Source organism: Rhopilema esculentum, chromosome 10 (genome assembly GCF_057945365.1).
Source record: "Rhopilema esculentum isolate cy_ngs chromosome 10, ASM5794536v1, whole genome shotgun sequence".
NCBI classification, from domain to species: domain Eukaryota; kingdom Metazoa; phylum Cnidaria; class Scyphozoa; order Rhizostomeae; family Rhizostomatidae; genus Rhopilema; species Rhopilema esculentum.
The window spans coordinates 8,478,128-8,501,662 of NC_142824.1; the positions used below are offsets into that span (position 1 = coordinate 8,478,128).

Consider the following 23,535-nt stretch of genomic DNA (forward strand, 5'->3'; position numbering starts at 1 on the left):
ATTTCTAGTTTATTCTATTCTAGAATCTAAAGTTTCTTTTTTGGGGGTGCAAATTCTTTGTGATGAAATAGGCGTGTTTTTACTTCATCTGTTTTTCTGCATCGACACACCCCGATGATTTAGCAATCTGAATACACACAATTTATCTGCCGTTGATAAATGGGGTTCATCGATAGCATCGTCAGAAACAAGTTCAACTTTAAATTTTCTGATTATCACAGGGGAGAAATCGGCTGTGTTATCTGCTTCATAAGCAAATTAATACAGAAGTTTTCCTAAAATTTGGAGCCAGTAGTGATGAGTTTCTTTACTGCTCTGCTGGTCGGCCCATGTTTTGTCTTTCTTCACAATGTGTACTGCTTGCCTCGTTTTGACATTGTTACTTGGCGCTAATAATATTGCAAGGTGCTGATTTATGACGGAGTGCAGCAAGAAGTCGATGATTAGCACAATCACAGAACATTGAAAAGAAAGCATGACAAGCATAACAAAGGTATGGAGACATTGCAGTCTTTAACAATAATCTAATACCGTAACTGGACCCGTAATACCGTAAATATTACACCTCCGCCAACATTTTCGCATCGAATTTATACAAAATTGACATGTTCCCCAATCCAGGCACTGTGGAGAAGGGGCCCCCCATTTTTTGCCAAAGATGCAAAGCATTTACCATTGAATTAAAGCGCTACGTTGCTTTCTATTCACTTTTAGCCCCCCCCCCCCCTACTTTTTTAAACCCTCTGATTTTTTTCAATGCATGTCCTTTGTTCCGAACGATTCAGCCAGTGAGTGAGCCAATAGAACTGACATTGTAGATAAAGCTACCTCCTGGTCTTAAAGATTTAATTGTACTTCCTATTGGAACTTTTCTTGCTCTAGCGAAATAATTTTCAGTATTTGGATAGTCACAGAGATCTGGGTCAGTGAGTTGAATATAATTCCCACCCCATTATTATCTAAATAGAACCTAATGCCATTCATTCTTGTTTATAAAAAATAGCCATGTTTTCCATATATGTTCATAAGATCAAATACCTATACATTCAACATACTTATATACAATTTTTACAATTTACTAGAAATTAACACAAATTATGTGGGGGGAAACAAATGATCAGTAAGGTAAGTAGGGTAAATTAATACAATGGCAAAAATAGTAAACAATAAAATCAAAGGGAAATGTGATATTGTGGATGAGGTAGGGAATTCCTTTGCTTTGATATGAAAATGTGAAAGAATGAGAAGGAAAAGAACATAGAAAGACCTAATCAGAGTTACTACTTTGTTTTTCTCCATGATTTGAACATAGTCTCTTATGTTATCTGTCTTTCTTTATTTAAAGGGACTATAGCCGAGTTATTGCATCAGCATCAAAGAGATAGGGTAGATGGCATTAGTTTGCTTTAAGATGACAGACAGACTTTCTAATCTAAGAAATTCTTATTTTGTTACAATGTCTATTCTGCTGCTAAACTTCATTTTATGAAAAAATTTATCCCATTTTCTCAAATTTTCTGCACTTCTGACCTATGTATTTACTTGTCTTGTCATCTAAAATTGCAGACAAGATTTAACTATGATTAATTAAGGTACAGTTATGTCACTGCCTGCCTCCTGTCAGTAAGAATTAGTATTTTCAACAGCAAGAATGCTTTACACTGTGATACCCATGTCCTCATCAAACATAGCTGCTAGCATTGTCCACCAACTGACTACCGCCACCAGGAACCGTCTTTGAGAGAAAAACATCAAATTTCAAACCCTGACTTGGCTTGAAACTGACCAAAGCAGGTTTCCTTAACATCGAATTGACTTTTTGTTTTGATGATAATGATATGTGTATCAATGACTGTCTTTGGCTGCCTAGTGATTCACCAATTTTCCTTTCAGCTTGAAGTTTTCTATCATTACCTTGTGACTGAGTTACAATTGTTACTTCTTTCTGACATTGTAATCCATTGTGATGGTGCAAATGACATTTCATGCATGCATTATCACAGCAATTAAAGTCACCTTGAATAATCTGGTTACATGTAACATTATTTTTTAGCTGGTTCCTTGTGCAAAGACTTTCAGTCTGCATTTGCTTTAGATATCTGCTAACTATATCACCAATCCTGTTTACAAAGAAGGCTGTTGGTAATGATTTGACATCTCCATTTCTAACCTGTGGAAAAAAGCAAAAAGAATCAATCAAATAATTGATGCGTATATGTTTGAAAGGGATGCCCAAAGAAATTACAGTTGTCTGACTGCTTGATGATTTAAATATCTGATTTTCTGATTTTTTCCCAAACTCAAACACTATTTTTTCGCCTTCATAATTATCTATTTTAGGCTAAATATTGCTAATTAGAAAAATGCTCATTTCTTTGAAAGTTCAAATTGCAAATAACTGCATGAATATTTATGCCCTTTTATGATCAAAACTATATTAATTTGTGATCTTTGATCGGCTGTGCTAGCTTTTTTTAATAGTATTTCAAAAATGTTACAAATGAGAGGAGCGTGAAGAAAGAAAAACAGTCAACAATGTGATGTATTTGGAAAATTTCATGAAGCCTAGTGTAGCGTGTTTTGAATAATATGTCCAAGCCCTTTACATCGCTACTGTTGTCTATTCTGTGACGTGACCTTGTTGAAATGGTGAACATTACCACTGAATTGCCTAGACAGGTGTACATTTGCCAGACGTGAAAGCCTGCCATGCACGGCCGATTTATGGTTCCCAATCGCGACTGCAGCCGCGCAATATTAAAATGCATTAAATGTTTATATTAATTAGCAAATATTTTTTGCTGTAAATAATTGCCGCACAAATCGAAATGCAGTATAGCAACTCATCCGCGCAAATTGCAAACTTTCCAATCTGCCGCACATAAAATTAACATCAAATTCAATCACAGAAAAATAACTCAAATAGTATATGCTTCTTGCAATAAAAGTTAATTCATGAAATCAATATGGTGACTAAGTGAGACTGAATATGAATTTCCAGGCACCTTCGTTCTTATTCTGCACTGTGGACAAGTAATCACTTCATCCTTCTGTCGCACAAACGCCAAACAATCAAGACAGAAGGTGTGCATGCAAACCAAGGCTTTTGGCACATTTATTTTATGGAGACATATTCCACACATAATTTCTGCCTTAAGCTCTTCAATCATGTTTTGCTCGTAGATTTTTACCCTTTTATTTGTTTCTCTATACATAATTCCATCGTTCCTCGATTCCATCATCATCAATGTCTTGTTCCCACAAATGTAAAGACCGGTTTAAATGAGATTGAATTTGCTTCATCTTTCTGTTTCATATCTCCTATTTATTTCCTCTTTCGTCATCTTTCCTCTGAGATAGTGAAAGTAGAACGGCTATCAAAGAAGGCGTGCGAAGCCCCACGCATGTTTGATATCATCATCTACAATTTATTGGTTTCAGTTTTCTGCTTATGCAATTTCTAAACATTACGTGATAGCAGTTTATAAAAAAGTCCGTGGTAACATTAATTTGGTCTGAAAAAAATGCGGAAAAACGGAAAAATAGCGTAGTAAAGCATACACGTCAGAAAAAGGCTAAATGTAATGAGAAGATTGATATCCAGATGCTGATCGTAAGAAACAAAGAAAACTGGCTTCGTGAAGCTTTGATTAGATTTTGTTATGTAGATATCTGCTATCAGCCAGACTTGAAAGTTTGGGTATGCGCGAAGTTGTCCGCAATAGTTGTCCGCGCATTTTTTTTTCAAATTTAGACAGATTTTCGCGTGAATCCTGCACATAGCTTCACTGTTCCAGCACAAGCGTAAGTAGCAGAAAATAATTCCCCGAGCACACGCACAGAAAAGTACTTTTCCGTTTGGGCCATGAGCAGTTGTAAATTCCTCTGATCAAGATAAAAAAATAAGTTTCCAATCATTTTTCAATGCTAGAAACATTGTCTTTGTGTGCAGTTCTCGAAGCCCGTTTTTGAATTCTATTTATCCCATTGTTCAAATTCTGTAAAGCTGCACGTACCTCTTCGTGATTCACTAGGGCCGTAGAAACGGTGATAGACAAAAAGGAACAGCGATAGAAACGTGAAGTTTATTTCCAAAGACACGTGCAGAAGAACAGAACATTACATGGCGTCTCATTGCATGTCGACCATAGAGATGGGTGCGACGTTGCGTGGAGCATTCTTTTACTACTGAAAATCGGCATAGTAGAATCATTTCGTTTTGTTTACCAAAAATGTATTATTCGATAAAGAATTGTAGCATGTCTAGAATAGTGTTTACAAAACGTCACTGACGTTTTTCGTTTTTGTGTCACGTATACACGAAGCTCAAAATTGATAGCGTCAAAGCAGGAGCCTGTTAAACTCTAAAATCAAAGGATAGTAAAAATCTAGAGCCAAGAATAAATTAAGATTCGAATTTGAATTTTAAAGTTGCATATTCAAACGACAAATATTTTCAACTAAATTCTAAAATTGTTGTGCAATTATTACTCAAACATACTTTTGGGACTCAAGACAACTTCCTCCTTTGACGTCATTAATTTTGTTCGTCAAATGAGTATAACTCGAATAAATAAAGACGATTTTAATTTTTTGTTGAAGTTATTTATTAAAACGCTATTAAAGTCGTTCCATAAACGAAGTTTTGTTTCTTGAGAATCTACCTGATTGAGTTTGGTTTTTTTGAGATTATATACAACTATGAACTCACCTCTTTTCTTGTATGTTCAAAAAATTAGTTTCATTTTATAATATACTTTATTAATTTGCTTCCAAAATATGTTAGAATTGACATAACATTGCAAATCTATTAAGAAAGATATTCTTTAAAATAGGGAGCTTTAGACCCCCCAACCCCCCTAGAAATAATTTCTAAAATGTTCTTAAAACTAAACCAAAACTTGCCTTGCTCTTGGTTTTTAGCATGTTTAGCCTCCCGAAACGTTTTATCCCTCTAAATCTGTAATATGATTCGCGATCCTAGCCTACTGAAACATGCATAATTTAAGTGTCTACCTGTACCTGCATTTCAGGTGCATTTTGTTTAGACTTATAAGAACTAAGAATTGTTCCTTTAACACAGTGCTCCCAAGAATAATGTGCAACTGTAAATTTTCCTTAAAAAACTCTGATGTCTAATAAAGCTGTTCAAAAGTTTGCGTCATCTGAAATTATTGTGGTCAGGTTCTTGATGTGGGTGTAGGAATAATGTACCTGAAGTAAGTCAAAGGTATGGGTCTGTTCGAATCTCTAGCTAATTACTGAGAGATCAGTTCTATTAGTATGTCGCTGAGATATAGATTGCATATATGTAATGTTTTGTAGTATCATGGGGAAGGTCAGTTTTTATTTAACAGTGTTTATGATAGAATCTGTGTTTCAAGTAGAACTTCGTTCAATCACAAGTGGGCCAGTACAGGAGAGAGTATTGCAGGGCAACCATCTTTTAAGAAAGCAAAGGATCTTTATCATTTTTGGATGGACATGAACTCCCCTAAGAACCACTAGTGAGGACATTTAAGGCGCTTGCAAAATTGGCCAGAAGTTGGATAAAAAGCGTTGCAGCTAATTGTTAGAGAAAAGGTCGTTACATTGCATAAAAATTCTTAATCAGAAAGAAAGTAATTAATTACATTTGTAACTTAAGTGAGATCCCTAAGTAAAGCTTCAATCTATTTTCAACCGTTTGCACATGACCTAGTACCAGCATTCTCCTTGACCTAGATTTCTCCTTTTCAACGAATCTATCTACGTCATTAGATCTCAACCAAGGATGATCTAATTTTTCTTCGCCTTCAAACACTTTTTGAAATCATCAGAATTGTATAGGAAATTGTAACAGGTTTGAAACAAATTAGAGAGCAGCGTTTGAGAATAAATTTCACCTTGTTAAATTAGTGATAGGTGAATTCTACGAATCGCTAGCCGCGACAGTAGAGTGACCCACCAATGTAACTCGCTTTGCATGTAGTTTACTGAATTACATCCTTTCAATTCCCTGAGTTTAGCAAACAATTATGGCTCCTTAAACAAAGTGACATTTGAAAATTTTAAAGTAAGAGAACTTTTTTTAGAGTTATTCACAGCGAGAGGGCTTGCTATTCGGCTCGTTATATTCGTAGTCTGTTAAACCGAGCTTTCATTTAACGGAGACAATGTACATTTAACGGAGACGGTTGGATTTTGGTGACATCTTCAGAATATCATGGGCCCCATTAGAGCACGGGCCCAACACCTTTTGCCCCTTCTAACTCTCCTCGACTCTCCTGCCACTACCATCCACTAAGTTAATTCTTCCTTACCTCTTAGCATAATTTGTATGAAGAATTAATCAAAATTGATATAACCATCTGCTTATCAGAATAAGTATAATAACGAAAAAGAGTTTTAAATTTAGTCTGTGTAGTGTTATTTGCATAGCAACTTTTCTTTTTTGACATTCCATTTATTCCCTTAATAAAAAGATCTTACCAAGACAGCTGTCGTAACAAGACGATCAAATACAATTGTGTTTACAGTAAAGATATGTCTTGCGATTGTTGCAAAAAATTTTTAACAATTCTTAAACGGGTTCCAGCTAACAGACTGAATATATAATATAAAATCTCCCTTGCTACTTAACCCAAGTAATCTTTTTATTATAACGCAAGAATCGAGTATATTACGAAGAGTTCAATTTTTTACCAGAATCTGCTCCTTTGAAGCTCTTTCTTTCACCCTGCTCTTCATTGTTTGTTGATCTATGGAGCGATTCAGAGAATGGATGTAATAAGTATCTATTTCTGAGTTGTTTTCCTTGTAATATTCCGTATTCATCAAGTCTTTGCCAACGTATGTATCTTTCCAAGTGTTCAAGCAAATCGTCACGATCCACAGAATCTTGTTCGCAAATCGCACCTCTTCTTTCTAGCTTGGTTTTTTCTTGAATGTTTTTGTTGACATTTTCTAACTCTTTCTTGTCTTCAGTTTCAGCATATTTCTTCCCCTTCCGATTCCGAAAACATGAAACCAGTATACAAGACATTTTCATTTTTTCACATTGTACTATTCGTGATTGTAATTAAAAATCGTTTATCACAAACTTGTTATGTGCTTCTTGCCGGTAGTCGATTTATACACTCATGCGTTTCTGGTTAGATTTTGTAAAGTCAGAATGTATTTCCAGTGATGATGTTCATTCAATAGTTTGCTTGATTAAATTCAATTTAGTCGGATTCGTTAAGAATAATAATGATCTACGGTTAAAAACTCTCACAATCAAGTTCAATTCTATTTCAGCGGCATAATCCTTTATCGCAAACATCAACCTATTTTTCTAATCTCTCTGCAGTTTTCGTCGGTCATCGATTATTGAGATCCATATATTTTGCCAATGGAAGAATAAATTATCGACACTGAGCTGCCACCCAATGGAATCTGGTTTCGTTAGATAACTTTTTTTCAAATAAAACTGGCATTGGTAACAAGTTCCTGTCACTTTACCTTCTTGGTTATGCGCGTGCTTTGATTGTCTCTGCTGGCCTTAACAGTTTCTGCTCCCCTCGCAAGTGGTTGGTCCTGGATGCTAGTGAGGCGTATCTTTGCGAAGATTAAATGAAACTGATTCAGGCAGGTGCGTACGGTTATGAAAACTGGCTGTCGTCAAGTAGATCAAATTTGCCGTCTAACGCTTCTAATTGTGATTTTTATGCTATACCAGTTGCCTGTTGCGTGTTCCTCTATTTATCAGTCGCCGGGCTTTATAACCGGAAGGAATCGAGCGCTGAATTTTGCAAATGTAAAACAGCTGATGATCAAACGTTCCTCTTTGTCGGATTCGCTTCGCTGTGAATAAAGACAGTTCGGGTCAAGCTTAGGGAAAATAGATTTACCTCTCATATGTTTTTGACGTCAGTAAACTGTGTTACAGGGAAGTCAGATTGTCTGCTTTTCAATATTCACATGATTGAATTCACTCGCTAGAACTTTTACGGCACATTTATGATAGGACACAAAATTAATTCTTTGAAGCTTGTGTATGTTTGTATATGGCTGTATATTTTCTTTCTAAAAGCTAATGATTCTCACAAACTCGTCATTCGTTTAGGTAAGAGATGATTTTCTATACTTATTACTATATAAGATACTATTATCATCTTGTTATGGTAATACCGGAATGCATGGCCTAACTTCTAGCGGACTTGCTATTGAATAGCCTTGGCTCACTGATCAGTGGACCTGTCTACTTTAATACATCATCTGCAGCTACAACCTGTGTAGGATCTACGTCGTTATTACAGTATGATTGTCATTAAAGCATTATCATACAGCAGTCAAAGGATTGCATAACAAAAATGCACAACAAAGTTCTATAGAAAGAGAGAGCGAGCTCCGATTCGAAGAATATGGTAGCTCAAACTGTATTTGTTCAGCGCTGTTGTTTTCAACAATGCACGAAGATTGTCTTTTACCACAAAAACCTTGCCATAGTTTTGTTGAGATGAAGCCACGGAGAAAACTTCTTCTTCAGCTTCCAATCTTCTTAAATACAAGCCGTTAGGTAAAATCTACGAGCACTTCCAGATGCTATGAGCACTTCCAGTCTAAAAATACTCGTTTTTCCTCACATTTCTTACGCGGAAATAAGATTAACATAAACCTACAGAACAGCACTCTTGTACCGACAATCGCTTTAAATTCGTCGTTATGCTCAAACTGTTCGATTTTTTTGTTTCGTTATTCTCAAACGAATCTGTTTATCTGGATAATTGGCACAACAGCAGGCAAAATGAAAGATTTCGGGAATTTCAAGCAGAAAAAAAGTGATAACTTAAAAGATGTTCAGCTGCATCTTGAGCGACCGCTAGGGCAATTTTTTTAAATGCCATCTGTTTGTCCTCGCCATTCTGCTTTTTACTGTCCTCTCCTCAATTTTGTCTTCAAAACAACGAGGCAACTGTAATTAGGAAGTACTTTCTTGATGAAAAATTAATTGTTTGTTTGTTTCGATTTTTCTCTGCGTATACATGCTTTTAAAAGCCCTACTTATGAAGACTTCAAGCCAACTGGCATAGGAATTTTCAAAACACATGGAGATCTCGCGCTCAGTATGAGCAGATAACTTTTGCTAAGCCCATTACAGATTAAATAATGTCCAGCTAGAACCATCTGCTTACAAGTAATTACAGAACCATTCAAAACTCGATCTAAAACAGAACATTTCTCTCTTCAGCTTTATATATTGCAGGCGCATCTTGCCGTAGTTGTGGGTTTTAATTTTTGCTCAAGCGTAAACAAGATCAAAGTATCTAGAAGAACAGAGAATAGCATTTATAATTCCATCAGAGCTAACACTCGAAAGTGCTGATTTTTGGGGTTGATAAAGATTAGTTTTTGATGCTTTTTTTCATTTTCTGCAACTGTTGAAAACCGCAGATAACAACGAAAATGTGAATGACAGATGCTTGATTCGATTGGTGCAATTTTGAGTCACATGCAAAGCCTTTAATGGGCTATCCATAGCTTCCAATTATTTCATGACAAGGAAAAAAACCTTTTTGTTCTAATTTAGGGCTTTAATTAAGGTCTTAAGCCTCCTAAGTAAATTACCGCCCTGTGATATATAAGGCTTCGTTACAAGAGCCAGTGGTAATTATAAGATTAAACAGTTAAAAACATATGCGTATTAAAAATGACATATAAAACTATACAGATGATAACAGCGAGGCTTTGCCTTATTATTAGCCACAACCTTATTAGCTACAAGTAGTGGTTTACAAAAATATTTTCAAAATTATCTTCGTTGTGTCATAGTGTTGCCCTGCGGGATCCTTGAAGAGATTTCAAAGCAGCATCTACATAAGGTTGCCTCTGTTATAATCCACTTAAGCGGTTTTATTTTTTGAGGTCTCATAACAGTAAAACAATTTTGAAGATGGGATGTACCATCACTACCAATTCTATGAGAATATTATCATGTCACAAACCATTTCTAATATAAACATGCAAAATGTTCTAACTGTACTTATGAATCATTCAACAAGCAAAATATGTCTGCGCTCAGTCATCAAATGAAAACATTTAAATTCCTTATCGGTTTGTATAAGCCCCTCTGTATCTTAGTGATTAATTTCTTGATGTCAGACTTTTCAAAATTTCTACGTTATATGATGCCAAATCGACTGAAAAAATGCATATCTAAATGCTAAAGTCATTTTCAGAAGAGAAGCATGGCCAAATTTACATGTACACTTAACGATCTGATAATGGGAGCTCCGACATTTTGAATGACAAGAGGGTTTTTGATTAGGAGGCTGTGGCTGTGATAGTCGCTCGTTTCCAAATCGAAGGCAAAAAACGATTCATCCATGCATTCACCCATTCTTTAATGAATTCATTCATTCCTTAATTCATTTATTCATGCATCCATTGAAGCCAAATAGCGATTCATTCACTCATTCATTCATTCATTTATTCATATAAATTCATTTACTCAAATTCATTTTGTATGGTGACAAGCGACTTACCATTGACTCAAACAGGAAGCTACTTCAGGCAACACTCAAATTCATTCATGCTTCAGAACGTTTTTAAATATTCCAATGCTGCATACTTCTATACATTAGCATCTACTTTTTGTCTGTTTACTCTGTATTCGTAATGAGTCTACCTAGTTTTAATAATCTTTCTTTCTATCCTTGTTTAATGTTGTGTGTTTTTATGTCTCGGCCATGGGGTAGTCATTGTCTTTCGCTCCTCATGGTATCGTCCCCGTAGTGTAGTATAGTGATTAGGGTAGTTTAGTCAAAGTAAAATTGTATTGTTATTAATTTCTTTGAATGAAAAATTCATTCATTCATTCATTCGTTCATTCATTCGTTCGTTCATTCATTCGTTCGTTCATTCATTCATTCATTCATTCATTCATTCATTCATTCATTCATTCATTCATTCATTCATTCATTAATCTGAAATGCAGGTTTTGCAAGATAATATTTTACGGTTTGAGAAAATCTTCAGCAGTTCGAAGAATAAAGAGAACAAGTTTAAGTCGCAGCCTTGTGAAGATAACTTCATTGCCCTTTGCTTTTCATGTAAACTAATCAGGTTTATTTGAAACCAGCGATGTTTTTTTCATTTAGAATTTTCGTGATAATTTTCAGTGGCAAGCAATAGTCCAGTAATTCATCTATAATAATAGTTTAATTGCAGCAGACAGCTCCTTTTTGCTCGCAGCTTGTACTGCCATGTTTTTTACTCGTGGAAAATCAATACTTTAATTGTGCTTATTTGCAGTAATTTCGTGCAAACATCACTTGCTTGCAAAAAACAGGCCTTAAGCAGCTGCAACATTTGTAGCTTTTCCTCCATTAGGCAAATTTTCAACTTAATTAAGCAAACAAGTTCTTATGAAAGCTATTTGCTTTTCGAAGTATTAATTTGGTATTTCAAGCGTGAGGTAAAGTATCGCTATTCAAGTTATTACACGAAAAGGAAAGGCTTTTTGTCTAACACTTCTTCAAGTATAGAGTTTCGTACAATTTTAAAAATGTGAATTGTTTTTATGTGTTGGTGCGGATCGAAAATGCTGCGATAACGAATGGCGGGATTGACTGGCTACTTGAATTGACTAAGTGATGGACACAGACCATTTACAAGAAAACAAGTGAACAACAAACTTTTTGTCTACACAAACCTTCATTTTTGCAAAAATTAGATTCAATTGAAAAATCCTAACAAAATACAACCTTGTGGAACGGGGATAGGGGACTTGATTCCCTCTAGGATAATAACTTCAAGCCTCTTGTTGGCAGCAAATCTATCTTAAAAGCTCTTGCGCAACCGGCATGCTTTGCGACTATATTTTCAAAACAGGCCTAATATCGTACTTCATCAAAATACAAAGCATTCGTCATCGTCGTCGTCGTTCATTCAGCCGTTGCGGTTGCTTGTGACTGCCATGACCATTTCTCTCCAATCCACTCTGTTCTGGGCCATGGTTAGCGCTTCGTAGAGTTGCATGCCAGTGAGCGATTTGATGTTATCAGTCCACCGCGTCGGGGGTCTGCCCCTCCCTCTACTGCCCTCAACCATACCCAATATAGCAATCTTTTCTATGCTGTCATCTGGTTTTCGTGCGGCGTGTCCGAAGTATGTGAGTTGTGCTCTATGAATGAGATTGAGTAGACTGTTTGGACGGTATACTCTGTCAAGCACGCTTGCATTGGTTTGCCTTTCGGACCAGTGGATGCTCAGCATACGACGCCACGACCACATTTCAAACGCGTCAATTCTTTTTCGGGAGCGTGTCTTTAAAGTCCATGCCTCCGCACCATAGAGGAGATGGACAAAGCATTATCAATTTCTAAACACAGGTGCTGCTAAGCATACCGGTTGCGCAAGATCTTTCAACTTGGCACTTCTTAAATTTCAAATAACCTTTCTGGCTTGGCACTTCTTAAGTAATTATTTAAAATATTTTCTGACAAGCAACCTATGAGCATCAGTTGTTTACAAATGTATTCCTATCACTTACGCTAAAAATACTTTCAATGTTATTGTAGTAACTAAAAATTTGCATTGTTTCAACTATAATTTATTGTAGTGGGTGTCCGAGGCAAATTCACTGAAGAGTGGACTAAAAAAGCTGTTTCCACTGTCAAGAAATTCCGGTTTTGAGATGTTACTCCGCTGTAGGTCCACAAATTTCGGGCCTCTTCTCTACAAGCAGATGGCGCTCTTGATTCAAAAGGAGTTCCTGGTGGACCAACTATGATGTGATCAGACGCACTGCCCGAATGCACACAACTTGCATCTTTCTTTGCACCAAGAAAAGAGCCATTTCGACTTTGCAGTGGTGTGAGGCAAACTCGTTCATATGATACTGGTGTTGGAGGTAGATGCTGACTGTCAATTCCCTGGTTTGTCCCTTGTGGAGTATGTAAAAGCCGCTCTCGCCAAATGATTTCTGATTGATCCTTCTGAAACGCAGAAGTGGCTGGGAAACTTGTCTCATCAGCACTGGACCGGATGCTACGGGTTCTCTTTCCATACATTTCACAAGAAGAATGCTGACTTGTTGAATGTGTATTTCTCCTTGTGATTCGAGCAATTTCCTTAACATTGTGCACCCTGCTTTGTCTAGATGAAAGATCAAACGGAGGTAAGAGAGAAATATCAAATCCTACCCAGAATTTTCATTTCGTGGCCTGTTCTTCATTGGAAATATTGTACAACTAAACTTTTAATAAATTTTGCTAAATCACCTGATATGAACTATCTACCATGTAATAACTAATTCAACTGCGCAAAAATACTGTACCATACCATCATACATTGATATGTTGTAACACGTCAGGTTTTAGCTTCTAGTAGGGAGAAGGGGGCTAAATATCTTCTCTTCCCATGCTTATAAAATATTTTAGTTATCGACTTTCCGACGAAAATGCTAGCATGCTCCAATGGAAGAGGTGGGAGTCTTTAACTTCCAAGCCCTACTCTAGTGTCACCTTGGTATCACGCAAAATGACACGAAGCGACTCCCAACCATACCACAGAATGGAAATTACACTCTATTCAGTGACCATACCATATTTGAAGTAACACTCTAGTCAAAACTTACCCTATATAACCATATCTATTTAACACTACGTCACTCCACTTTACGTCACGCCACGCTACGACATGCCACATCACACTACGCTACACCGTATAAAATAGCAAGTCACGTCCTCCTGTACCATAGTATAAGTTGTTTCATATCAAAACCTATAAAATCAGCTTATTTCTCTATTGTACCATTTTATGACAATGTGATATCTGCTATATTCTCCCTTATTCAAGCTATTTCATCAAATTTAGCTATCAGTCAATGATGCCTTATGATGATGCCTTATGCTGAACCTACCTATTCCGAAAAGGACATCCAAACGATAAAACAACTTATGCTGAACCTATTGAGGAATCGTCCCTAATCAGCAAAATTCGACTCATGCATAGCCAACATCTAAATAAGAAAAAAGACATAGATTTTTCTACGACGACGTAGGAGGTTTTTCGAATTAAGCAGTCTTTATATCATATTCATTATAGAATTACCTCTTCTTTCTCCGCATGATACAAAAGCCGGCTAACACGAAGACAAAGAATCCGATTGCTGAGGCAAAATATAGACGATACTGAACCCATATTCTTCCTTTAACACCTAAATGAGGCTTTGTTGGTAATGTTGTATTGCAGGCTAGTGCAGATGATTCTGACTTGTATTTGCTTGTAAATTTACTCAATGGAGCTCTGTAAGTTTGTTTTGTGAATGTATGTGTTTGATTTAGATAGAATTTACTCGCTAAGTCTTCAGATGTTTTTTTGATTTTTGACACAACCGATGCAAGAGTTGTGAGTCCAGCTGACGTTTGAAGTTGAAGAGTTTTCGTTTCCCTTGTCTTAATTTTGTATGACTGGGATAATGTGATAGTTATGGCTACTGCCATTCGTGAAATAGTTCCAGGTTGTTTGGTAACACTGGCTGAATTCCACTTCTGCCACTGCGTTAGCAAAATAGATGTTTTACTGCTCGCTTTAAGAGCTTGTGTGCCACCAGTTGTCTGTTGTATTGCTTCCAAGCTTGCCATGCTGGATGATATCTGAGTATGGAACGAATGAATGGTCGACAAGACAGATGTTCCATTGCTCATATTCCTTTCAAGATTTGGCGTTGATGTTTCGAGTTGAATGATTTGGCTTGTCGAGTATGATAATGCTAATTGTGGTTTTTCTCCTAAAAATAATGATTTGTTTTTCTTATATTTTGAAGCAAAACCTGTGAATCTATGCTTCTATATTTCAACATTGAAGCACAGGTACAGTTGGACCATAGATGTTCGCTCGCGCGAGGCATCAGAGCTATAAAATCCGAATGTGATTTACGTGTTGGTATTTTGTTCTAATAGCAAAGTAAAGTTATAAAAGATTCCAAAATTGTAAATCTCGTTTTATGTTAATTCTAAACCCTCGTTTTTCCAAAACAATTGTTATTCATATTAAATTTTCTACCTGTCCCCCATATCAAGATTTGTGACCTCATGGGGGAAGCACAACAACTGAGAATTTGAGATACCTTAATGTTCATCTGATATAACTTCAAACGATGATGACTTTTCATTTATCCATTTGCCGATAGATCTTTTTCAAAGGCTCTTGGCCGGCCATACATGCATCGTTGGTCCATATTAGCATATTTGCAAAACATTTCACAAAGCTGTCTTTATCCAAAATTTCACAATGTACGTAAAGAACCTTGCATTTATAAAGAGGAATCATAAACTTTTGTTTAGGAAAACTAAATGACACAGGCACTTCAGTGGTCAATCTCCGCCTCACCTTTCCCTTGCTTGGGACATCAAAAAGAGATCAAACCATAAAACTACCATAAAACATAAAACTACCATAAAACAGTATGGAATTCTCACTTTGAGTACAACGCTTCGTCGGATCAAACCATCCAGCCAGACAGATTTTCGCTCCAGTCTTTGAATGGCATTTGAAATGTCCACTACTGTCATTCCTTGCAATGCACTGAGTTTGGCATTTTAGCCCATACCAGTCTTTAAAGCACTGCCTTGTACCTCTAGTGTAGTCACATTTGTAGTGCCCTGTTGCGTTGTTCGTGTCTGTGCAATATTCAGAACATGTTGGAACAAAATAATTTTTGTTACACTGTATGCTGCAAATGGAGAAAAAAAGAGATTCATTTTAAGTATCCTATTTTTTAGTATTATTAGCCTCGACACTTATAGCTACCTAATATGAAACGTGTAAGCAAATACACTCTATTCTTCATTAAAATTGAAATTAGGTTTACGCGGGAAATCTGCAGATTTGCTAGGGTCCACGGTTCACCAGACTTCAGCTTCAGAAGAGTATATTTTTAGAGCAGCATTTTTGCCCAAGAATGAAACCAACTGTTTTCAAACCTCTTCATTAGCTTGAGGAATTACTTTGTTGAAGCTCTTAAACGAAAGGTAGGGAACTGTTCATGGTTGAATCCTACTGATGCATACTCCTAAAAACTTTTTAAAGCTTCCGATCTAACTGAAAAAATTCTCTTTCAACTGCACGACTATTATTCATGATAATAAAGATCTAAAATTAGATTTTTCACCTCATCTGAAGTGTTACCATCGGAAAAACACCTGGTGCTCTCTGCTTTCCTAGCAGCAACAGTGTTTTGATGTCAGCGCTTCGTCCATATTCAGTTGCTTTCATGGATAGGTTTTGCTGCATCTTGGTGACAAGATCAAAGTTAGGTCGTCCTGAGCTTCCATTTTCCAAATCTCTGTCAAAAACATCAACCCTGATTGAAAGGTTTCCCTGTAATGATGAAGCAAGTTACAGAACTGTAAGGCATATTTTATAAATACACCAGTTGCTGTGTTACTTTTGGCTATCAACTGGAGTTGTCAACGTTTATGAAGCTGCTAATCATATCTGGGTCACATACACTTTTCTATAAGAATAAATTTTATAAGAATATTAAGGCTCGAAATCAGTGAATAACTAAACTCAAATTTTATTGAAAGTATGAATTTCTATCAATGAGTTTTTTGAGCATAAGTGATGGGCATGACTTGCACGCAAGAAGTTTGAGGTACATTCATTCTGCTTGCATTGTGCATGGTAGGTTTCATTTCCTGAAATTTTCTATGATTGATAAAGAGTTTACATGCTGTGCTGCTTAAGAATGATTTAAAGACCTGGCAAAATGACTAAACACTTCATTAAACATATCACCCAACTTTTGTTTAGTGAAGTTGAATGAAGTTTTGCGAAGGTTGCAAAACGTGGTTAAGCTTATCAGCAAACTTTACTGAACTTTTCTGAACTGCAAGATTTGTAGGACGCTGTGGGAGTGTAAGGGAGCTTGTCTAGAAATTTGCTTTTTGTCTGTTTTGTTGTATGTAAGCAAAAGGTAACGATGGAGTACACAAATCATCAAATGGTTGTTCCAAGTCTTCATGTACAAGAAATGGATAAGAATAAGAATTGGATGAAACGCGGGAAAAGAAGACTTTTTAGCACGTTGATAACAAAGTTGAGTGTTGCAAAAGACACAGTAGCGTGCAACGAGATGGTACAATTGTCTCACGAAGTCATTTTAAAGGTTTTGGGTCACTTGGAGACAGGGAAACATTTGGATTTTGACAGTTACGGCACCTGTGCTAGCACAAAAATCGTTTGATTGCTGGCACAACGACTAAACGTTTGCTTAGCAACACTAAGCAATGCTAAACATTTTGGATCAGTGGCGAATTTTGCTCAACAACACTCAACACGACTAAGCAACACTAAAAGAATGAACTTTTCATTAATCTTTTCACTAAACACGAGTTGATTGAAATGCTTAGTGAAATATTTAGTCGATCTACCAGGGCTTAAGAATAAGCGATTCATTTTTCTCCATCATAGGATTTCCTAGTTTCACAAAATTATATTTTAAGTGCTTGTTTGGCCCAAATTCACGTTAGGGCAAGCTTCAACTGCCTACTTCATGATTAAGGGCACGCTTCAACTGCCTATTTCATGATTAGAACAATCGCTTCAAATTAATATTACGTTGATGACCTATTACCTCACTGTTCCCTTCCTAGTCCTATGTTGTAAGAAGGAAATTTGAGTGATATTTGAATAAATTAAGCATAACTAGTTAAGCATAAGCATAACTAAAGACTGAAAAAGACTGAGGTCGAGTGTTGATAATGGGAGGAGGTCGAATGTCTGAGGAATTTTAGAGAATTGAGATCGAGAATTAAGAGCAACAGAGGGTTGTATTCGTTTTGTGTTCCTTTGTATTTGACATGTTTATGAATATTACTTTGTATATATTTTTCGCTTGCTGTTTTCAATTGATGAAGTTCTACATAGAAGTTGGTTGCTGTATGTTCGTTGGATTGTATCCTTGGAAAGACGAATCGGAGGAAATTGCGTTTAGTTCTTCACAATTTTTAAAGGATCCCTAACATGCTATTGTTTGGAACTATAAAAGCATGCAACAGCTTTTAATTCGTCGGATAATGACTTAGATTACTTGAGAGCAGCTCTCTGTATCCCCTTGAGTAAAATGGAAACTATCCGGCGACTATGAAAGCTTTCCGCTTATCCAGCGATCAGGCAGGCAACCACTAACCAACAGGCTTGCATTGCAGCGTCAGCATTTGACAGACAAGACAGCAAAATACCATTGTGAACCCGTCTTTCATCCCCATAGATTTGATCGAGGCTTTAAACCGAGACTTAGCGGCAGGATATTTCAATGGAAAATTGTTCCTTCTTTTTCCTTAGGTCTCTGGTTATTGGTTTTTGATCTCTTCTTCGTTCTGTGGGTTACTTACGGGGTAGGCATCCAAAGGCTGACGTATTGAGGCAAAAATGATGGAATAACTGCAGTACACAAATTTTTTTTAAAGAACAGTATGAATTTTGTCCAGCCTCAATACTCTTAAGCAATTTTCGTTGTGAGTTTGAATATATTCGTAAGATAATCTCAATTTTTTCTAATCTGATGTGGTTTCAGGGGAACAACGCCCGCTCTCGAGCAGAAACCATGCTTTTTGACTGTCGTGTGAATCTCTGTTATGAAAATGCCAAAAAGGAACTGGTGAAAAATGAGACACAAATATGCGAGCTGAGGCTAAGCAATATTTTGTAGTATTCTAGAAAATTGATGATTCTGAGCCTGAATATCCTTATAAACAATAGCAATTTTTGTAACATAAAACAATAGCTAATCTTGTAAAGTATAAATTGCTATTTTAAGCTTGTAAAAGAAAAAAGGCTATTTTGTGAACAGTTTACCTACCGTCCAATGTTTTATAGGAATTACCAATGGGTTGCTCGCTACTTGTGATGGAGAAATCCTTAAGCTGCTTTTGAAAACATAGTATTCCGTTTCTGCTACTGTGTCTGTCAATATCCTTTTGATTGAACAGTTCTGCTGTCCTTGTGGTGACAAGCATATCAAGAAGCTACACTGACATGGACTACACACACTTGAAGCGGCTACTTCTTTATCACAGCAAGTTCCATCATCTAGCTTTGACATTCGATTATCGAAATGAATGAGCTTCAAAGAGAGGGCCCCATCGCTACCAGTCAGCTTGAAAGACAATTATCATGAATTATATCATCTACTAGTTATATGATACACTAATGTTTGAGGTTGGGACTTTTTAACATGAGTGTATTTCTCTAAAGCTCACCAAATATTGTTTGTTTCAGATCTTGTCTCAAACATTCATGAACAGAAAAGCTAATGAGTGTTGGGGTAATCTACAAAATGGGAAAAAATTGTAGTCTTGAGGATGGTCACTTGAGGAACACTAGAATGATGTTGCTTTTAAGCTGAGGCAGGGAAGGCAATTTATCTGCAAATTTTTCCAGTCAAATTTTTATGAAATTTTTTTTATCCTGCCAAATTGTAAATCTTTGAAATGACGAAGATGAATAAAAGAAATGAAATAATTAAAAATCAGCAATGAACAATACATGCCCAGAACCCTTCATTTAAATGTTTACTTGCAAGGGGTGTTTTGATGATAGTGCAACCCGGGCCAACCCTTGCACTTCTACTCAAGCACTCTGTGTCCCACTCCCTATACCATACATTTCCTAAACATGTCCCTTTCATCAAACTCCATCTCCACAGCAACATTCCTGGGAAAGTGATGCCTGCCTTCCCCTGTATATGTTACTTGCAGCTGTTTCTTGCTATAACTATAGCATATTTATAAAAAAACGCTCATTACATGATATGTCTGGTTCAATATATTCATCTGAACTATCATCGAATGCTCGTGATTGTCACAACACCAAATATTTCGCGCTTGCAAGACAATTTCTCCTTTAAATTTTGTTTAACTTAACAACTTTGTTACGTTTGATAAACCCAGTACTGAACTTTTTTATAATTTTTTGAAGAGCCGACCGTCAATTATAAAGGTAACTATGTTTGTCTTGCTTTTGTATGGAGCAAACGTTAAAATTTAACATATATTTTTTGAAGTACAATTTTTACTAGACTGCATGTAAGTCATGTCAACAGAATTGACTTTGTGGAACGTGAAAGTCAGGATTTGAAAATTATAAGGGAAGAAATACAAGGTTGCAAAACATAGTGAGAAATCTATAATGTGAGTAAGGAGTCTATAATGGGCAGATTGTTTTGGAGGCATAAAGTTTTTGCGGGAAAAGTGCTGACCAACTAACCGATTGAAAATTGTTCTCTTTTATTCTTAGCTCAATCTCTTATTGTTTCTGATAACACATATTTCATTTCTAGCCTTATTGAATGGTGTTGCCTTGACCTGGCAAATTTAATATTTTTGTTACAAACGCTATGAGTTGCATCAAATTCTTTTAGAGCCGGGTCTGGGAATATTATCAGCTGTCACATGATGGCCTTTGTCATAAAGCCGTTGTGAAAACCTAACCAAAGTAATCTTTAGTTCATGTACAATTCTTATTCTTGAAACATGTAGCTGAAAAGATTCATATTTGAAAGTTATAATAGTTCGGGCTTTACAAATATTTGTGATATTTCTCTCATTTTAATGTAGATTTTATACAACTATATTGCTCTGTCACAGATAACATTTGTCAATCCTCAACAAAAGTTGTTTCTTGTCTAGCTGTTCACCCATAGCTTCCTAAGCCTCTGTAGCTTTCGTATTATCCAAAGACTTTTATGAATGCTTCATATTAGATATGTTATCACTTTGCGATGTAAACCAAAGTTTGTTGTAGAGGTTATGAAAAAAGAGAGAGAAAGAGAGTATTGGATTCCCATCTGCTTTGAAGGGGAACTAAAATCTACTAGTTTCAGGGAAATGGGCTAAAGGTAACTGACTTTAACATTGCCAACATATGGTTATAAGACTTTTGAGGTAGTGGAACTATAACTTTCTACCTTTAAATTTCCCTAGATGTTACATTTTAGAGAAAAGGAGGTTAAAATTTACTGCCTTAAACATATTCGAGGAAGGTGCAGGAGACTTACATTTACTTTCTGTAACATTTCTGTAAGTTAACTTCATTAATTAATTTATCTTACCTTAACCATGAAGCTAAGCATCAGTAAAGTTATTAACTCTTTGATCGCTATCATTTCTGACTTCTGTTTTTCATGCACTGTGTATGCTTGAAATTCCCAACTGAGTACCGTACTTAAAGAAGCTAAGAGAGAGATTAGTGGCACTTTCTGCGTTAATGGCTCAATGAAAACAAGACTATGCAAACATGCTGAAGAATATCGTGTTTCATCTAGGGTTTATGGCTTCTTCACAAGCGTATTCTCTAGTCACTTCTGCATCAAATTTCACACAGTGTTTTGTTTGGATCATGGAAGCTATAACTCTATACGAGGATGGGATTCGGTAAAGTATGCACTTCAAAAATCCACATGGTTATTGATACTTCTGCAATGGGAACCACGATCTATTTTGTTTATTCCAAAACCTTGGTCTGGGGAATTAGAGAATCTACAATATCACCTAGTGTGATTCAATTACCAATCTATCGAATACTTTGCTTGATCCCGGAAATTTTTGGTGGCTCTCAAAGAGCTTCTTGTTTTACGAACATCATTTTCCATTTAGAAGGCGTAGCAATTACATTTGCATAAAATCCCTTCACCAACTCAGTGGAGTTTTGGATAAGCTAAAAATTTTTTGGCTTCTTATACGCCTATTGAATTCTGATAAAAAAAGGGATGAAATATTTTGCTCACTCGAACTAGGTATAAGTGAGCAAAATTTTGGTGGCAAAAAACGGTGGTAAGATGAAAGTTCACAATTTTCTATCCCCTCCATATTTTTTCTCAACTGAACATGATCGCAACATGAACATAAAATGTATTAACCATGGCAAAAAGCTAACATTCACGTTTAACGTTTCCAAGGCATGATAACCAAATCTCAAAATGAACATTTTAAGTTTGTAGGCATCACGATAAGCTCTATACAGTCGTGAATAACCAACGCTTAAAGTTTCATCTAAATTTGGCCAGAACAAATCTCCATGATAAAGATCATTATTCGTTCTTGCATTTCAACTAGAAACGTAGCCAAAAATGCATACGTTTTGCGGTCCCTAATGCACACATCCAATTTCAAGCTGGCTGTAACCTTTGCCTATCCACTTTCAAATTATGTTATAAAGTTCAATTCAATGATCAGTGCGGAGGCTTAATTAAGAGCTCTAGGCTTCGGACACATTAATCAGTTACTTTATGCGAGTCTGATCGCCCATGACCTTCTAATCTCTTCTACGTAAAATGATTGGTTCTGCGACCATGACGAGGTGCTTTGAGCCTCTGTTTTTAATGGCCTTTCACCTACACCTACGCATCTTTAATTCGATATCGTTAAAAAACACTAAAGCCTCCGGCAAACGATGTGAGTTGATGCAACATTGTTGCAAATGTAGTGCTGCATCGTTTTGCTGCCCACATACCTGCCAAGTCTTATGTTTTTAGCGTAAGTCTTACGTAGTTTCGGTGATTTTCTAGTCTTCCGGCGTTAGCAGAAGATTTTACATTCTTTTCTCCAATTGCGGTGTGTTTTTAATACGTTTGATAATAAATGTTAAAAACTTTGATGGAAAAAAGTCAGGGAAACGTTGGACCGGTGCTTTAGAAAATTTATGAAAAGATTTTCGAAGGATTCATAAAAAATCCCTCAAAATACTGTACAAGATAATTTGATTAAACTTGAAACTTGATACTTGCACATTTGTTCTGGCTTAAAATATACTGTATTACCGAGAAGATCATTTTGGCTGGGATATCAAGCTTTAGGTTATTAAAAGTAATATCAGGTGAACAATTTTCAAAAACTGTCATTTAGGGATCAAAATAGTTGGCTTGCTAAATAACATCGACGGCTTGGGTGTAGATAATTCTTTTCACTTATTTCAAAATCACAATAAACGTTGAACGTTTTGGTTTAATTTTTTTATTGTCGTGTGCTTAGATAATGAGCAAATCAGAATTTAAAATAAAGAAGTCATTAACATCAAGTGTAGAGCAACACACCTTGTGACAGTATTGAAACTTTAAAAATTAAAGTGCACTGCTAACATAACTTTCTCAGTTATAATTTTTTCATGAAAAAGAAGCTTCAGGCAGTTTGCTTCAAAATTTAACGTTTTTCGTTCACGTTTGTCATTAAAGTGACACTTTGTGGTCATATTTCATGAATACTCAGAGAATCTTTTACAGAATTGTTTTGAAGCAACGCTTCAAAGTTTTGCTGAACTTTTCCCGTCAAAACATAAAACCAATCTTTAAATTTTCTTTTTGCCGAAAGTCGAAGGGATGGCGAATGCATTTTCCTGCCAAAACCTGTAGTTTCTAGCCACCTCACCTCATAATTCTGATTTTGAAATTGGTCGGCTTAAGCCTCCGACGAAGGGAAGCCGGGGGGGCTTACGATAGATTATACAAAACAATAGATTTTTTCAGAAAATCCTTTGCATTTGGTATTAAATTTCCCTTGCCCCCCCCCC

The 23,535-nt window shown here is 36.2% G+C and overlaps 2 protein-coding genes across 3 annotated transcripts; both read right to left on the reverse strand.

Moving 5' to 3' along the window:
- Positions 1-1,035: 1,035 nt before the first annotated feature.
- Positions 1,036-7,922, reverse strand: LOC148959277 (E3 ubiquitin-protein ligase TRIM31-like). Of its 2 annotated transcripts, none has more exons than XM_089110962.1 (2): positions 3,006-3,459; positions 1,036-2,170 (listed from the first exon to the last, which is right to left on the reverse strand). In XM_089110962.1, exons 1-2 carry the CDS (start codon positions 3,243-3,245, stop codon positions 1,682-1,684), a joined length of 729 nt encoding a protein of 242 aa, XP_088967088.1. In that variant the 5' UTR covers positions 3,246-3,459; the 3' UTR covers positions 1,036-1,681. The 2 variants fall into 2 exon arrangements, with proteins under 2 accessions (XP_088967088.1, XP_088967089.1); XM_089110963.1 differs by lacking the exon at positions 3,006-3,459 and adding an exon at positions 6,685-7,922 and having other exon boundaries at positions 1,038-2,170.
- Positions 7,923-11,048: 3,126 nt separating this feature from the next.
- Positions 11,049-23,489, reverse strand: LOC135688342 (uncharacterized). The gene is made up of 6 exons (XM_065205166.2): positions 21,083-23,489; positions 18,833-19,129; positions 16,139-16,347; positions 15,447-15,700; positions 14,077-14,755; positions 11,049-13,119 (listed from the first exon to the last, which is right to left on the reverse strand). Exons 1-6 carry the CDS (start codon positions 21,134-21,136, stop codon positions 12,564-12,566), a joined length of 2,049 nt encoding a protein of 682 aa, XP_065061238.2. The 5' UTR covers positions 21,137-23,489; the 3' UTR covers positions 11,049-12,563.
- Positions 23,490-23,535: the final 46 nt, after the last annotated feature.

Excerpts from the sequence above, each read along its gene's own strand:
- LOC135688342 (XM_065205166.2), bottom strand. The coding sequence starts at position 21,136 with ATGATAGCGATCAAAGAGTTAATAACTTTACTGATGCTTAGCTTCATG. Across the intron at positions 14,756-15,446 it reads GACGAAGCGTTGTACTCAAA|GAGAAAAACCACAATTAGCA; the intron begins GTGAGAATTCCA and ends CATTATTTTTAG. Across the intron at positions 13,120-14,076 it reads ATCATGCGGAGAAAGAAGAG|ACAAAGCAGGGTGCACAATG; the intron begins GTAATTCTATAA and ends TCTTTCATCTAG.
- LOC148959277 (XM_089110962.1), bottom strand. The coding sequence starts at position 3,245 with ATGATGATGGAATCGAGGAACGATGGAATTATGTATAGAGAAACAAAT. Across the intron at positions 2,171-3,005 it reads AGTGCAGAATAAGAACGAAG|GTTAGAAATGGAGATGTCAA; the intron begins GTGCCTGGAAAT and ends TTTTTTCCACAG.